General features: G+C 37.3%; 1 protein-coding gene across 3 annotated transcripts in view; it reads left to right on the top strand.

Annotated features, from left to right (window-relative positions):
• Positions 1 to 12,848, top strand: part of LRBA (LPS responsive beige-like anchor protein) — a 526,493-nt gene that overhangs the window by 391,426 nt on the left and 122,219 nt on the right. For all 3 annotated transcript variants that reach the window (XM_080671788.1, XM_080671787.1, XM_080671786.1), the window contains one exon: positions 9,658 to 9,810. In XM_080671788.1, coding sequence (XP_080527914.1) covers positions 9,658 to 9,810 — 153 coding nt within the window. The remainder of the gene's footprint in view (positions 1 to 9,657; positions 9,811 to 12,848) is intronic.

The raw sequence follows: 12,848 nt of genomic DNA, 5'->3' as shown, positions 1-12,848 counted from the left end.
TTAATGTGTTCATAGACACTTATGTTAACTCTTCTCACCTGCACTCATAGTAATAAGTATATATTTTACAACTTTTTTAGAAAGAATTTAAGGTGGGCATTTAATTTATGTCTTCTCTTCCGGCAGCTACAGCATACCTGATGTTTGCATTATTAATGATTATTCTCTCTTCCCAAGTTACAATTTCCTTGAACATAGGGGCCTGGAACAGCAAAAGGCTGAGTGAAAATGTCCAGCCAAATATGGAAGTGAAAAATGTGTTGAAAGCAGGAGAGAACTATAAAATATTGAGTGTATTCATCATAAAGTGAGACATGTTAAGCCATACTGTCTTTGCTAATAAAAAATAATAAATGTGTTTTTAATGTGATAGTTATTCAGTAGCAATTATGAAGTCTCAAATATTTTTGTGCACACATTAATTTTTACAAGTAAATTTTATTAAATGCCTGTAGAATGACATTAAATGCTTTTATGAATGAGCATAATTCAGTGAATGTCCTGTTGGCTTTAAGAATCAGGCAAGTTGAGTCTGTAATTTTGGGTATTTATCAGGGGTCACATTAATGATGCTAATAATAGTAGTAAGATCTTATGTGCATGTAGAGTTCTGTATTATCTCATATTAGCCTCACAATAACCTTGTGTTTTAGAAGTAGCCATTGAGGGGTGTCAGGGTCAGGAAAAATTGAATTAATTTAAGGGCATGTGACCAGTAATTTGAGTAGACAAGACTCAAACCCAATTATTGTCTTCACTATATTAGATTGAGATAGATTATCTATTACCTATTGGTTAGTAATTTATGATTTTTCTTTAATGCATTAAAAATGACAGTTTCTAATATCTGAAACCACATGGTATTTATAGGATCCTTCTAGAAGTGTTATGGATTATTTTTCCTTCTTTAATTTTAAAAATTGCTGTTATATTTCTTTTACTAAACACACACACACAAAAAAAAAATCCCACAGTATTTTATCTGCTAAATAAGGAGAAACTAAATTTAAACATTAATTTGAAAACTTTCAAATATGCAGTTTATTTAAAATGACTTATAGGTACAATTCAATAAGTTTTTAAAAAGTTTTTTCGTTTGTGGGCTAACAAAATACTTGAAAGTTAAAATGTATCAGAGCATATACATTATTTTTTGTAATATATTGTTCATTCACCTTTTTTTGTTATGTTTAATTTTTTTCTTTGATAAAATATATTCTTTTCCAATTGTGAAAATCTAAAAATTTTGCTTTCACATTTTTATTACTATCAATGTCCCAAAAGCAGTGTATATTAAATTAGTTACCTTGCTGTGATGCTGATATTTGACTTGTCAGGATTTCATATATTAGTAAGAATAAAATAAAAATTTAATTTTAGTTGTGATATAGCATCTTTATTTTTATTTTTACTCTATTGTTTCTTCGGGTTAGTAGATTATATTTGTCACAGGTGCCTAGGCATTATTGAAGTACTGATTTTAGTTCATTTGACAAAATTGGTGACTGTTTGCAGGAGAATCATACAGCCTCTCTGAAGAGGCCATTCACATCAGTGGGTATCCTACCTTAATACAGAAAACTAAAGCATATGTGTGGTCACAACCAATCCTTGTCATTATTCCGTGAAAGCCTTGGGATTTGTGATCAAAGCAATGGGCTTATCCTGAACTGTGGTATAACCTTCCGTTGAACTTTTCAAATTTTTATTTTAGGAGATGATACAATACATTTTGACCATGTTACCTGCCTCTAAGACCCATCTGCCTAATTAAGTGATAGAGATTAAAATCATTGTCAGCAAGTCAGGAGAAAATGTGAATTGTAAATATTTCTGTCTTCTGTCAGTGTTGTTTACTTATCATTTTCTACTGATGTTTTAAAGCATTGCTAAACATGTGTTTTTTATCCAGAGCTGAATGTTCTGTTCTGATGAATATAAAACATACTTCACTTTGTAAGTATACATTAGAAATCTTAGAAAGACTTAATCTTTGACTCTGTTACTAAATTTCATCTGTCAAAGGAGATAATTTTAAAACTGTAATATTCAGTAATAGCGAGTCATGTTTCTTAGAAAGATGCATTCAGGATTAAGATGAAATTCTGCTGTATAACTTGAATGTCATTGTCATGCATATTGCCAATATATTTTTTGTCCATGTTTGTGTATCTCAGTTGAATTCAGCATGTTTATTTTACATTAAGAGGATATTCAACTCCCATCAACTGACTTATTCATGCAGATTTCCTTATAATGAGGTTGTAATATGTTTTAAGCATATATGCTCATTGTTTTACATAATTTTGTGCTAATATAATTATGTCCTTTATACTACTACTTCTTCAGGATTTTTTTTAATTTAATAAATCTTTATTGTTCAGATTATTACAATTGTTCCTCTTTTATCCCCCAAAGCTCCCCTCCTCCTGGTTCCCACCCCACCCTCTGCCCTTACCCACCCCACACTGTCCTCATCCATAGGTGTACGATTTTTGTCCAGTCTCTTCCCTCCATACCCCTTTCCCCTCAAGAATGGTCAGTCCACTCCCTTTCTATGCCCCTGATTCTATTATATTCACCAGTTTATTCTGTTCATCAGATTTTTTATTCACTTGATTTTTAGATTCACTTGTTGATAGATATGTATTTGTTGTTCATAATTTTTATCTTTACCTTTTTCTTCTTCTTCCTCTTCTTAAAGAATACCTTTCAGCATTTCATATAATACTGGTTTGGTGGTGATGAACTCCTTTAGCTTTTTCTTATCTGTGAAGCTCTTCATCTGTCCTTCAATTCTGAATGGTAGCTTTGCTGGGTAGAGTAATCTTGGTTGTAGGTTCTTGCTATTCATCACTTTGAATATTTCTTGCCACTCCCGTCTGGCCTGCATAGTTTCTGTTGAGAAATCAGCTGACAGTCATATGGGTGCTCCCTTGTAGGTAACTAACTGTTTTTCTCTTGCTGCTTTTAATATTCTCTCTTTGTCTTTTGCTCTTGGCATTTTAATTATGATGTGTCTTGGTGTGGTCTTCTTTAGATTCCTTTTGTTTGGGGTTTTCTGCACTTCCTGGACTTGTAAGTCTATTTCTTTCACCAAGTGGGGGAAGTTTTTGGTCATTATTTCTTGAAATAAGTTTTCAGTATCTTGCTCTCTCTCTTCTTCTGGCACCCCCATAATTCTGATGTTGGTATGCTTGAAGTTGTCCCAGTGGCTCCTTACACTATCTTCATATTCTTGGATTCATTTTTTTTTCTAGTTGAGTATTTTTTGCTTCTTTGTATTTCTAATCTTTGACTTGATTCTTGCGATCCTCTAGTCTGCTGTTAGATCTCTGTAAAATATTTTTTATTTCAGTCCATGTATGCTTAATTTCTAGTTGGTCCTTTTTCATATCCTTGAGGGTCTCGCTAAATTTATCAGCATTTTCTAGAAAATTCTTGAAAAACCTTGTAACCGTGGTTTTGAACTCTATATCCAGTCATTTGCTTTCCTCCATTTCTTTCATTTGTGATCTGTTTCTTTGTCTCTGCATTTTGGTTGCTTCCCTGAGTTGATAGAGTGGCTTTGTGTGCTAGGTGTCCTGTAGGGCCCAGTGGCTCAGCCTCCCCAGTTACCTGAGGTGGACACTCTTGGTGCACCCCTTTGTGGGCTGTGTGCACAGTCTTGTTGTAGTTAAGCCTTGATTGTTGTTGGTATCACTGGGAGGAATTGACCTCCAGGCCAATTGGCTGTGAGGATCAGCTTTGTCTACACTGGGAGAAATTCTGTGCTGGAGACACCCTTATGAGACAAGACTTGCAAAAGCCTCTGTGCTCAGCTTGGATGGGGCGGAGTCTCACGGCGGAGAAGACAGCATTGGTTTCCCATAAGCCCTGCCCTAATAGGCCCCTGTGTCTCAGTGTCCCGTGGTAATCGCTGCAAGCACCTCTGACAGAAAGCCGCTCTCGAGTTCCGCCCGTTGCCAGACAGTCCAGTTTCTCCCCAAATGAGTCTGGGTCCTCAGAGTCTCGCCCGGAACTGGAGTTCAGCGCAGTTGGGAGCTTTTGTCTCCCTCCCGTTTGAGAAAGCCAGCCGCGTACTCAGTTGCCTGCCCTCTCCGCGCACGCGCCTCTGTACTTCTGCCTTTACTTCTGCAGTTCCTCTGAGTCTCAATGTGCTTTTCTCTTTCCTGACAGTCCAGTTTCACCCTGTATGAGTCTGGGTCCCCAGAGTCTTGCCCGGAACTGGAGTTCAGCGCAATCGGGAGCTTTTGTCTCCATCCCGCTTGAGAAAGCCAGCCGAGCACTCAGTTGCCAGTCCTCTCCGCGCTTGCGTCTCAGTACTTCTGCCTCCTGCAGCTCCTCTGAGTTTCAGTGTGCTTTTCTCTTTCCTTCTAGTTGTAGAAATTCCACTCAGCCAGCCTTCCTGTGGTTCTGGATGATGTCCGTTTTGTCTTTTAGTTGTAGTTTTGAAATTGTTGTGCGAGGCAGCAGTTTAGGTGTTTACCTATGCCGCCATCTTGGTTTCTCCCTATCTTCAGTATTTCTTGGAAACATCCTATTTTAAATTCATGTTCATTTTTTAAATTCCCTTATGGAAAAAAATTTTCTTATGGAGAATAAGCTGAACTTTGTAGCCTGGCATTCAGGCTTTCCACACTTTGACCTTACCTATGTCTCCAACTTATTGCCCACTTTGTTTATGTAGTCTTCTCTAAACCAATGAAATACTTCTTCATTGATCACTGGACACAATGATACGCATATTGTAATCTCTATACCTCTTTTAAAATATTCCCTTTGTCAGAACTGTTCTAGTTTTTTCCCTCTGTTTATTTATCATTGAGTTTAAATATCATTTTTCAGTCATTCAGTCAACAGATTTTCACTGATTTGCTAATGTGTCAGATTCAGTGTCTAGGCTTTGGAGGTGTAGTGGTGAACGAGATATGTAAAGTCCTCAGTCTCATGGAGCCTTCAATTTAGAGGGAGATACAAGCAAACAATTAGAGTACAGTTTGATGAGTATTGGATTAGAGAAATACAGTGTATTATGTTCATTGCCTAAGGCTTACTCTGACCATTCCAACTTTTAGACATCATTTTCTTTTTTGAATTTCTAGAGTGTTATTTGTTCTATAACTAATTTCCTCTTAATGAATATACTGTTTCACTCTTTCTTAGCAATTTAAATGTGATCTGTAAGGGAGAAGAACCTAGCAGATCCACATTCCAGACCCTACCATAGTTCTCTGCAAAGAGAAAAAACTAAATAAATGTGGGGGTTTTTTGTGATAATGATATGTTACATTACCCTTTGTATCTACCCAAGGCTTAAGAAAAATATTTTAAATAGGAACTTCTTAAAAGTTTTATTTTTTAATTAAAATCAACACATTCTATTTGTATTTCTGCCCATACTTAATTGTTCTTACCATTTTGTTTTCTAGAAATAATTATCATTTACTACATTGGTAGCTTTTTATCATTGTAATATATATAAATTCACAACCACCAGTTCAGGTAAACAAGACATGTTCCAATTTGAATTCAAATCTTTTTCAAAGTATCTATATAGAAATTCATTCTACAGTCATTAAAGGGGTAGGGCAGGAGCCTCCTTTTCCCAAGACTTGAATGAGATCCAGGCGTAAGTGGTACCTAGAAAATTGGCCTTCACATCTTCATTCCTTTCTGTCATATTCTCACTCTCTAAGGCATGGGTTTTTTGGGAAGCAGACAGCTCTGCTGATATATCAAGCTCGGATTAAGAAATATTTGCTGATGCGAAAAATCCTGGGACAAAAGGACTAGCTTCCCTGTGTATACACTCATATGGTCACTACGTACAGTTCAACAGTTTGTTTTCCATGCAAGGGTTCTTGACTGAAGGGAAGAAGAACAGAAATCCAGTACCCCACTTACCAACCTGAGTTCACTTGGGGCTGCATTAGCCCAGAAGGCTTGCCTTTTTCTAGTTCATACAGAGACCCCAAATGAGCGAGTAGTGACCCCCATCACAGCTCTCCATCCCCTGGGTTCCAGCCTAACTCCATCCTTCTCCTCTCCCTCAGGCTGAAAGAAAGCTGATTACAGATTTGCCTCCCTAATCTTGGGTATATGTTCTCTCTCTTCTTTGTCTTCTGTCTTTTTAAAAACACTAACTTTGACACTGCTTGTCCTGGACACCTTACATAATCTGCTTGCTTAGAGTTTCACAAAAGAGAGAAAGAGGGTATCTTCAGGAGTCTCTTCTCTGGACCATGCAGAAGTTCTGGAAATACCTGATCCCTCTATTGAAATGGGTTGATATAGGGGTCAGAGGTCAAAATTAAGAGGCCAGAACAAATATTAATAAATTTCAAGTGAAATGTTAAGCTTAATTTTTAATTAAGACTTAAAATTTTAATTTTGAAATATCTTTTACAAAATTTATAGGATATTTTTAGTAGGAAACCTCAGATAAAATCTGTGGTAATTATGGAAATTGATGAGTTACTATTCCCTCTTCCCATGTTAGAAATTATATAACTGAAAATTTAACATGGTCCATTAAGACTTAAAAGTGCTTTCTTCATATCATCTGTGAAAATTTTCTTAAGTGTTTTTTGTCTATATTTGCTCCATTTAATTTCTAGTTAAGTAAACTTATATTTAGTATGCCAAGAAGCACAACCTTCTCCATTTGTTAGTGTTTGGTGGTGGGGATGGGGTAAGTGGGTATTATTGAAATGGGAAGAATAAGTACTTCATTAAGCCAAAATAACTGCTTTTGTTTTTTAATATACAAGGTAGGGATAGTCATCTTTCTTATTGTAGAAGTAGCTCAAGTAATAGGGAATAAAAAAATAAGACATTTTGGTAAGTTTGTCTAAGTTGGAATATATTGAATGCACATTTGAGCAAATTATCTATCTACTAGAGGCCTGTTGCACAAAGAGATTTGTGCTATAGGCCTTCCTTGCCCTGGCTGCTGGCACTGGTTTTCCTCCGGCACCCGGGACCCAGGCCTACGCTCTGGCCATTGCCTTTAGTCTTCGCTCCTGGCTGAGCGCCACTCCTGTAGCTCCCTCCATCCCTGCCCTCCCCCTCATAGCAGGCGTCCCACCCCGCCCAGCCACCCCACGCCTGCATGCATGCTGCCCAGAGGCTCGGAGCGGCTGGGGGGGCGGGGCCGTTCCATCTTTGTCTGGTTAATTTGCACACTCCTGATTGGCTGGTGAGCGTAGCGAAGGTACAGTCAATTTGCATGTTTCTCTTTATTAGTGTAGAAGTAATAGAGGAATATGCAAATTAGCCAGGATGCCGTAACGTCACGACCAAATAGCAGGGACCTGAGGCTGCATGGTGCCTGGCCGGGGCGAGGGACCTCAGGCCGCGCCCCCTGCCCAGCGGGGCTTGATGGGGGACCTGAGGCTGTGCCCCCCGCCCGGTGCTGGGCTGGGGGACCTGAGGCTGCACCCTCCACCTGGAGGGGCTTGACGGAGGTGGGGCCGGCCAGGTCTGGGTCTCACCCAATGCGGGTGGAGCCAGCTGGTTCTGGGTCTCCTGTGTTTTCGAAGCACATGCAGTTGGTGGGCAGGGACTTGACTCTAGGTCCCACGACATGCCCCGGACTCTGACAGGAGGGAGATTTTCATATACATTTTACTAATTTTCTTTCATCTCTAACATTTCTATTATAGAGAAAGGGCAAATAGCAATATTAAAATATTTCCTCTAATTAATTTCCTTTTAATATTCATGAATTTCATGCACTGGGCCACTAGTTAATAGATAGTTATGAATTGGCTTACTTTCATATTTGAATAAATAATTATAGCATATTTTAAAATTTCTTCCTGGTTTGATTAATTTTATTAAATAATAAGGTCTATATGTGTAGTATGTATACATTTTACATGTATGTACTAAATCTGTGTGTTTTTTTTCAGGAGAACATCTGTGTAACACAAAAGAATGAAAAGTTTATGTTTGCTTTTAAAAATAACTTAGAATATATGTCAAACACATATTTTAAATGATTAGCATTGTGGATACTCTATAAGTAGAACCCATGTCATTTACTTATTAAAGACACAGGTTCTACACATAGACAAGTCTTGATCTAAGTTCTAAATATATCATAAAACAGCTGTGTAAGTTTGAGCAAAATTACTTAACCTCTTTGACCCTTAATTCATTTTTAAAATGAAGATCCTACCTTACTTTGTATAGTTATTGTGAAGATTAAATGTAAGAAGTTTTATTAAGAGTTTATTTTAGTACCTGACTCATCTCATGCAACAAATGTTAGCTCAAATTGGCTATAGCTTTTTGTTGCATAAAATAACACTCATATGTCTCTCCTCCTTTTGTCAATTAGACTTGGATGCATCATTTTTGGAGATGAGAATCTTAAATTTGGGGGTGGCTATTTTATCTTTTCATTTATGGTGAAATTTTAACAGGGTTCTTACTTTTTAAAAATTGCTTAGTTTAAATGTTTTTCAAGTCCAATGACCAGGTGGTTGTCAGGAATTTGGAGGACAAGCTCATTTCTACTATGCTTAGTTAATTACTGTGCTTGTAGACAAAGGATGTACAACTCACAGTCAAACAACATTTCACGTGGGTGATGGAGGTGATAATAGCTTAATTCCTGCTGGATCTTTTTCCTTTGCTCTGGCGAGTTCATACTGACCTTGTCCTAAATCTCATGACCTCCCTATTTTACTCAACTGTTTAGACAGTCTGGCCTGCCATAGCTGGCCCTGAGGGGGTATCTGAAAGACCACTGAGTCACTGACCCATGTCAGGACTGGATTTCAAGTCTGATCTATAGGACCTCAGAACTAGTTATACATGGGGCTTATTAAAAACCCAACTGGCTATATTTCTCTGCTTATTAAATATCCTATTAAACTCATATTAGTTTACCCAATTTCTTATGCAGGTCATTTTCTAGACTAATTATAAATTTTGATTTTTTTTAAAAATATATTTTATTGATTTTTTTACAGAGAGGAAGGAAGAGGGATAGATAGTCAGAAACATCGATGAGAGAGAAACATCGATCAGCTGCCTCCTGCACACCTCCTACTGGGGATGTGCCTGCAACCAAGTTACATGCCCTTGACCGGAATCGAACCTGGGACCTTTCAGTCCGCAGGCCGACGCTCTATCCACTGAGCCAAACCGGTTTTGGCAAATTTTGATTTTTTTAAAACCAGTATTAGTACCTTAAAACTAAATCCGAATGTCTTGAAATATGAGCAGAATATATTGTTGAAACATAAAAATGTAATATCTTCCTAGTTAATGAAGGGATCAAGGCAGTAGCAAACATTCCATATGTCTCAAAATATCTAGTTTAAATTGTTATAGATAGAGCATGTTAATCTCTTTTTATATCTTGTCAAACCTCAAATATTAATTACTCAAATGTTGGTATTTAAGAATTTTGAGGTTATTTGTCCTGAAGGAAAGCATAGAACCAATTAGTAAGATGTTATTTAAATTTGGTTGGATGGGATCTGACTACACTAATAGAAACTTTGTGATAGGGCTGTAGTATGAAAAGAGAAAAACATTTATTTTGTTTTCCTTCACAATAGGAAGTAATTAGGCCCTTTTATGAATATCTAGTCAGTATTCTGTAATTTATAATATGACATTGTCTTTTATTTTTAATAGGAGTTGATCCCTGAATTTTATTATCTCCCTGAGATGTTTGTCAACTTCAATGATTATAATCTTGGAGTGATGGATGATGGGACAGTAGTGTCTGATGTTGAACTTCCTCCTTGGGCCAAAACCTCAGAAGAATTTGTTCGCATAAACAGATTGGTAAGATAGTAATCATCTACTCTGTCTGTCATGAGCCTTTCTTTTCTCAAAGTATCTTTCATGTGTTGGTATAATTATTAACCCTTGATCTGGACAAAACTGGAGATGATGAAGGATAACTGAGAGTGACATAATAGTTCATGAATCTTCATATAAACTTGATAAAATTTTATTGACATGAAAGGTATAATGGTTTCTTTTATTGTCTTATACAGAATTTAGGTTACTTTTATATGTATGTGATAATTCAAAATTATAAGCCTAAATTGTAAGTTAAACTGCTTTTTCCCACGTTGATTTCTTGTACCAGCAGAACATAATTCTGTGTTCCATTTTAGGAGGCCACTGCACATTTTGGTAATGGAAATGATATTCAAATTATATCCTGTCTGTCTTTTGAAGAAACTCTTCATGTGATATTTAGAATATGAATGCTTAAGAGCACATTAATTACTGTGCTTATAAACAATTCCTCAGAATCTTCTCTAGTGGACTCTGTAATGTCCTATCATACGGGTTAGCTGTTTTATAAAAAGTAACATGACTTTTCCTTTTTGCCTTTAATTTTCATAAATGTTTAGTAGTAGGGAGCTTTAAACTTAGTGTTTAAAAGTAATATTTTATACTCCATATTAAAGATGAAATCTAAATTACACTTAAACAAGAAAAATTATTGCATTCTAGTTTTCTAGGTGGCATTTCTTACTTTTTATACCAACAATTATATTATTTCACATGATACATATATACTGAGAGCTATGCAGTGGGAGTGGAAAGAACATAGGCTGTGAAGTTAGGCCAGTTTTCTTAATCCTGAATAAATCACTTTGCTGATTATGGGATTTTAGGGAATTTAATCTTTCTGAGCCTTGGTTTCCTCATTTGTAATTTTGAAATTATGATTATAAAATTCCAATTGTGTGTGTAAAATATCTAAAATAGTCTCTGCCTTATAGTAGGCACTCAGAAAATAGTACCAAATATTATTATATTACAGTCTTTTTTTTTTCTTAAAATTTTTTCTATTCCAGTGTTAAGGTACATGTTGCATTATACTCCCACCTCACGCACTTTTGAAGATTCTCATTAAATTATTAAAATGACAGCAAAAGACAAAGCTTTGCTCTGAAAGATATTAAAGGAGAAGTCAGATTTTAAATGTGACAGTTGTCTATAGTTGTGTGATTTTGTTTCCCAGGACCCATTGAAGTCAATAGGAGGTATAGTCATTTTACAGTTGTGTGTGTGTGTGTGTGTGTATGAGAGAGAGAGAGAGAGAGAGAGAGAGAGAGAGGGAGATTGCCCTTTTAAAACACATTTATTGAGGCATAATTTACATACCATAAAATTCTCCTTATTAAAAGTACACAAATTTATTTAGTTTTAGTAAATTTATACAGTTGTGTGACCAGCTTTAGAACACTTGCATCACTCCAAAGAGTTTCCTTGTACCTGTTTGCAGTCTGTCTCTGCTTCCACTAACCTTGTCCCAGGCAACCACTGAGTCTGTATCTATAGTTTTGCTTTTTCTAGAAATTTTATATAAATGGAATCATGCAATATGTTGTCTTTTTGTGCCTGGCTTCTGTCACTTAGCATGATGTTTTTGAGATTCATCCATGTTGCTGCATATATCGGTCGTTAATTTTATTGTATTGCTGCATGGCATTTTATTGTAAAGACTAGGGTCCCAGTGCACAAATTTGTGCACCTTGAAAGGAACTGTGGGCTACAAGGCTGCAGTAGGCACAGGGCGGGTCTTGGCCCATCCTACGCACCCCCGCCCAGCCCTCCCGCTGTGGGCCACAGTCCCCTGTCTGCCGGCAGCCCTGTTCCTGCCACTGCTGCTCCCATGTGCTGACGGTGCTGGCCCTGTTCACACCCACTGCTGGCACAGAGCGATTGGGGCCTGTGCCAGCAGCGGGTGCAAGCACCAGCAATGGGTGTGAGTGGTGGCTGCTGCCCTGATTGCCCCTCAGGAACAGGGGGAGGTGGAGAAGCCCTCAGGGGCAATCAGGACCAGCATTTGCCACTCACACCCACTGATGGCACCAGGTGATCAGGACCAGCACCAGGCACCGGCAGTAGGTGTGAGCGGCAGCTACAGCATCAGCAGCGGGTGCAAGCACCAGGCAGGAACGCAGCGCTCAGGAGCAAAGAATTTTTAGTAACCACCAGAGGCTCACCCTTATGACAGCGGCTGGTGCCCCACCTTGGTCTGGCGACCCCGCTCACCTGTTCCACTATCCTGCCCTGGCCAATGCCCTCCATGTTCTGCACACACCCCCTGGTGGTCAGTGCACATCATAGCAACTGGTTGTTTGGTTGTTCCGGTTGTTCTGCCGATCGGTCTATTTGCATATTAGCCTTTTATTATATAGGATATAATAGATTTTGTGTACCTGTTTACCAGTTTGTGAACATTGTGTTTTGTCCAGTTTGAGGCTATTATGAATATCTGTATATGTCTTAAAGTGGACATCTGTTTTCATTTCTCTTAGATTCCTAGGAGTTTAATTGTTGGGTCATATGGTAAGAACATGTTTACCATTTTGCATTCCCACCAACAGTGTGTGAACTTCCAGTTTTCCATATCCTTGCCAAGACTTGGTATTGTCAGTCTTACTTATTTTAGCCAATCTAGTAGACATCTCACTTTGATTATAATTTTTTATTCCCAAATGACTAATGGTGTTGAACCTTTTTACCGGCTTATTTTCTAGTCACGTATGTTCTGTGAACATCTTTTGCCTATTTTTCAATTGAGCTCTTTGTCTTTTTATTAGTTAATTTTAAGAGATCTTTATTCTCCAGAAAAGCCCTTTATTCAACATATCTTTTCTTCTCATCTGTGGCTTGTTTTTTTCATTTTTCATTGGTTCCTTTGGAATTGCCAATCAAAAGCATGTTTTTACCATTAGGTAGGTATAAAATAACATTTATGTAATATTTGAAAAGTATAAATAATCATGGAATAAATTTTTAAGAAAATAATTAAAATCATATTATATCATTTCTTTATTGAAATTTTTTTCTCA

Source organism: Plecotus auritus, assembly GCF_963455305.1.
Source record: "Plecotus auritus genome assembly, chromosome: 6".
NCBI lineage: Eukaryota > Metazoa > Chordata > Mammalia > Chiroptera > Vespertilionidae > Plecotus > Plecotus auritus.
The sequence above is the reverse complement of the archived record's forward strand: the minus strand, read 5'-3'. Positions and strand labels throughout refer to the sequence as shown.